This window comes from Cebus imitator, unplaced genomic scaffold (assembly GCF_001604975.1).
Source record: "Cebus imitator isolate Cc_AM_T3 unplaced genomic scaffold, Cebus_imitator-1.0 Scaffold66, whole genome shotgun sequence".
NCBI classification, from domain to species: Eukaryota; Metazoa; Chordata; class Mammalia; order Primates; family Cebidae; genus Cebus; species Cebus imitator.
In genome coordinates, this window is record NW_016107381.1 from 6,590,612 (window position 1) to 6,595,830 (window position 5,219).

General features: G+C 48.9%; 1 protein-coding gene across 1 annotated transcript in view; it reads right to left on the reverse strand.

Annotated features, from left to right (window-relative positions):
- Positions 1-1,062: 1,062 nt before the first annotated feature.
- CPHXL (cytoplasmic polyadenylated homeobox like) overlaps positions 1,063-5,219 on the reverse strand; it is a 7,985-nt gene continuing 3,828 nt past the window's right edge. Inside the window, 1 exon segment of the mRNA XM_037739278.1 lies at positions 1,063-2,016. Coding sequence (XP_037595206.1) covers positions 1,063-2,016 — 954 coding nt within the window.

The window sequence follows — 5,219 nt, forward strand, 5'->3', positions numbered from 1 at the left end:
CTCAGGCCGCCTTCCCAGGCCCTCCATGACCTAAACGGCCTCAGCCGTGCAGCGTTCCAGCGGCCCCCATGTTTCCTGGCCGCCAATCCCGTCGCCACCCAAAGGCGTTGCGTCCGGGCAGCTCAGCTGGGGCTTCGTGGAGGCGCAGCACACTTGGGCAGGGAGACCCAGTGGCCAGCGGGGTCCAGGCTGGGGTACGGGCTGGGAGAAGCCACCGCCGCCATCAGTCACCGAAGTGGGGTAGGGTAGAGTGGTTCGCCACGGCTCCAAGGCCTGAGCCTGGCCAGGCCAGTGGGCAGCCACAGCGGAGGCCTCCGGTGTCTGAAGGGCAGCGGGCACGGCCTGTCCCGGGGACTCCAGCTCACCCGCCGGCCCGGGGCCGAGGGCCTGGAGGACCCAGGGGGAGCTCGCGGCGCCCTGCGTCTCTCCCCGCGTTCTGCCAGACCGGAACTCGAGTCAGGCTTTTTCAGGTCGCCATAAACTATGTGGTCAGGAGCTCTAACACATGTGGCCATTGCCTCTCTGCAAGAAGGGACCAACAGCTCATGGAGCCTTCCTGACAGTTTTGTTTGTTCTGAGGCAGGATCTCAGTCACTCAGGCCAGAGTGCAGTGGAGCGATCACAGTCCACTGCAGCCTCCACGTCCCAGGCTCAAGTGATGCTTCTATTTCAGCCTCCCAATTAAATGGAACTATAGGCACATGCCATTGTGGCTGGCTTAAATTTGTGTGTGTGTGTGTGTGTGTGTGTGTGTGTGTGTGTTAGAAAGGGGGTGGAGCTCACCACCACGCCCAGCTAATTTTTTTAAAAAGTGGTTTTTTTTAGAGATGACGTTTCACCATGTCGCCCAGGCTCTTCTAATGAGCTCTTAGGCTCAATCTCACCTCGGCTGGCCTGCCTTTTTTTTCTTTTAATGCGGAGGCTTCTGGAGATAGCTTCGCTTTGGTCTGCTGTGTGGGTGGCTCTGGCCCTGACCTGTGGCTATGGTTCTCTGACACTTAGCAATACTTTGCAGAGCTGCATCCTTGCGTCCCTGTGGTCGGCCTTCGTAGACCCCTCAACCTAAAACTGCTGCACTTGGGCCCTGGATTGCTCTGAAGCCTCTTCCTGCATATGTTGCCCTAGAGGCAGCAGGCATGAGTCAGCAGCTATTTGGGGAGGCACGTGCTGCAGCTGAGAGCACAAGGGCTTTCCATTATCCTGAGGCAGTTGACTCTGCAGCTGTGACTGAGCAGAGGGCCACTGCTTCCCTAGACCCCAAGGACCCAAGTCCATCAGCAGCTGTTGCTGGAACATCATCCCCTGTAGGCGCTTCAGAGGCTGTTGGTGCTGCTGTGGGTGATACTGCGATTCATTCTGCTGCTGTTCTTGCAGCAGTGAGAGACAGAATGAGCAACGACAGTGGTTTATCTTCTACTCTTCCTGAGGCCTCTTCACCCCATATGCACCTTGCGCATAATCCAAAAGGAAGGGACTTGGATTCTGGCTTTCCCTGATTTCAGTTCTTTTTCCATAAAAATATGGCACAGAAGGTGGAGGAGGATGAATGCATACTTCAGAGTTGTATCTTAGAAAGTGATAGTCAGTAGAATGCCCACTTCCTGCATCACCTCCATACGCCAAAGCACAGTCTGGTTGCTTTTCAGTGCCTGTGGCCAGATAGGAGCACTGGGAGGCTACCTGTTGACTGGCCATCCCTTGTTTCTCCAGGTAGGAGCATTGAGGGCCCACCTGTTGACTAGGAGTCTCTTGATTCTCCAAAGAGAAGCAATTGTAGCCCATCTGTTGATGAGGAATCCCCTGTTGCTCCAGAGGGGAATAACCAGCTCTACCCATCAAAGCCCTCTGGGCATCAGAGAAGCTCTGCTCAGTGGCATAGCTGGGAGCTGCAGCCTGCGTCTCCTGGCAGCTTAAAAATGGATGGGCTTTTACTAGGAAATCACGGTTTTTCTGAAGAAAAAAGATTCTTTGTCTTTCTTCAGGTGGAAGTCTGGCTCTTTTATTCTGGAACCAATTCTAGAGAGAAAAGATACTATTGTTTTATCGAACCTACATATCTGATTATATTCTTCTATGCATTCCTTAATGTAGGAGGATTTTTCTATGTAAGCCTCTCCCAGCAGAGTCTCTGACTCGCCTGTTGATATTAAAGCATATAAATAATAAAAGTAATCTGTCCCAGGAGGCCCATGTGATAACACAGGCCACGCATTGCACATTTCTAGAACCCTAACCTGCATTGGAGACAGTGATAGCATGGTTTACAGGTAAACCTTGGCTTCCCAGAACCTCTCCCCAACCTGTTTCTGACCTACTTGCAATGTTCTCCTGCGTGCTCACTAAGAGACCCACTCTGCTAAAGAGGCTCCCAGCTGTCCCACCTAGTCATGCATAGTCCACACAACCCTGCTACTTTACTCATACTCTCCCACCAAGGAGAATTACTGATGTATTTTCTGACACCCACATTTCTGTTTCTCTTTTTCTCACTCCCTTTTTCCCTCCCTCCCTCCCTCCCTTTTTTCCTTCCTCCCTCCCTCCGTTTTTTCCCTCCCTCCTTCCTTCCTCTCTCTGTCTCTCTCTCTTTCTTCCTTTGTCTCTCTTTCTCTCCTTTTCTCCCTTCCTCTCTCCCTTTCTCTTTTTCTCTTTCTTCTGACAGAGTTTCACCCTTGTTACCCAGGCTGCAGTGCAATGGCATGATCTCAGCTGACTACAACCTCCGCCTCCCAGGTTCAAGTCATTCTCCTGTCTCAGCCTCCCGAGTAGCTGGGATTACAGGTACAGCATCATGCCTGGCTAATTTTTTTGTATTTTTAGTAGAGATGGGGTTTCGCCGTGTTGGCCAGGCTGGTCTCAAACTCCTGACCTCAAGTGATCTGCCCGCCTCAGCCTCCCAAAGTGCTGGGATTACAGGCGTGAGCCACCGCATCTAGCCTATGTTTCTGTTTCTTATATGCACATAATTCTTACATGCATTGTTCACGGGTCACAATTAAAGGGTGCAATTGTTTGACCATATATTTGTTGTATGACTCTCTGAGGGAAAAAAATAAATCATTTTTCCACTGCTCTCACACCACAACAATCAACAGAGAAAGACTTGTGCAAGCAAATGTGTTTTTCCACACACCAGGCAATCAGTTCTGCAGTGCACCTCAGCTGGGTGTCCTCCAATTCACTTCCGACACTTTGTAACTGGAAATACTGTCAGATCCCACAGGGCTCAGTCATGCAAGACTGCCCCTCTTTCAGATGCCAGTTCCAGGTCTGGGCTTCTGAAACTTTTGACTGACTGGCTTCAGGTCAGGGCTCCTGTTCGCCTCCTCTTTGGGTTTGATTAACTTACCAGAGTGGCTCACAGAACTAAGTGAAATACTTAGGTTTACCAGTTTACTAGGATATTACGAAGGTTACAGATAAAGAGATGCATAGGGTGAGATGTGAGGGAAGGGGTGCAGAGCTTTCCTGCCCTCTCTGGACAAACCACCTCCAGGAACTTCCACATATTCAACTATCTGGACCCTCCCCACACCCAGGCTTTTTGTTTTCTTTTTCTGGAGGCTTTATTCTATAGTCATGATTGATTAAGCCATTGGCTATTGGTGATCACCTTAACCTTTAGCTCTACCTCCTTTCCAGAAGTTGGAGGGTGGGGTTCAAAGTCCCAATTTCCTAATCCTGCCTGGATCTTTCCAGCTGTCATCCTGAAGCTACCAGGGGCTATCGCCCATCGGTCAGCTCGTTAGTAGACAACTGTCAGATTTATATCTCAACGAAGTGCTCTCCCCGCCCTTCCGACTCACACATTCCACTGTCCACTTAGTGTTTCCACTTGGATGTTTACCTGACATTTGTAACTTCATGTGTCCAAAATGTAAATTTCGATTTCTGACACACCTGCCCCTCCCTAGCTTTCCTCCTTAGTAAAAGGCAACTCTCATCTTCCATGGACTTAAGTCGAACATCCAAGTAACCTTTGAGTCCACCTTATCTTTCACGGCATATTCCACACACAGTAAACTCTGTCAGTTCCATCTCAGACATCTACAGTCTAATTAGTCCTATCCACCTGCACAGCTAGCAAGCTGGCCCAAGCCACTGTCACCACCATCTAACCACAGCAGCATCAGCTCATCCACTGCTTCCAAATTTGCCTGACTGCAGTCTAGTTTTCATAATACATACCCACTGTATTTTCACAAGTATATGATACTGTTTTCTTATGTGATGAAATGCTACATACTGCCTAATTCTTCATATTTTTCATGTTGTGCGTGTGTACAATTTTCTCTCAAATTGGTTATGATTACCAGTGTCTCAGGATGTCCCAGGCTCTCATGTATATAAAATGGTGTAGTATTTGCATGTATACTATGCGTGTTCTCTCATATGCTTTAAACCATCAAGCGATGACTTACAATACCTGATACCTGGCTGGGTGTGGTGGCTCACGCCTGTAATCCCAACACTTTGGGAGGCCAAGGCAGGCAGATCAGATCAAGAGATCGACACCATCCTGGCCAACAAGGTCTCTACCGAAAATACACAAATCATCTGGGTGTGGTGGCACTCGTCTGTAGTCCCAGCTACTTAGGAGGCTGAGGCAGGAGAATTGCTTGAACCCAGGAGGTGGAGGTTGTAGTGAGCTGAGATAGTGCTACCGCACCCCAGCTTGGCGACAGAGGGAGACCCCCTCTCAAAAACAAAACCAAACCTGATACCTAATATAACACAAATTCTACATAAATATTTCTTATTTGCATCATTTAAAAATTTTTGTATTGTTATTTGTGCCCCTCACCGCCACCCCCCTGGCTTTTTTTGAGACAGGGTCTCACTCTGTCACACAGGCTGGAATGCAGTGATGTGATCAGGGCTGGATTTGTAAGCACAGCTCCCATCCTATTTTCATATTTTAACTTTCCAAATATTTTTCATTTGTGGTTAAATCTGTGCATGCAGACCCAGTGGACATGGAGGATTAACTGTATATATGTATATATTTTGATTGCTCTCTTCCATTTCTTTGAATTCTGTACCTTCCTATCTAGTCCCCTGCATTCTACCTCCATCTCTACTTATTGCCCTTTAATTTGCTAGGAAACAGCTGCACACAGTGACTCATAGCTGTAATCCTAGGAGTTTGGGTTGCTGAGGCAGGTGGCCCTTTAGACCCCAGGAATTCAAGACCAGCCTGGGCAACATGGCGAGACACCATT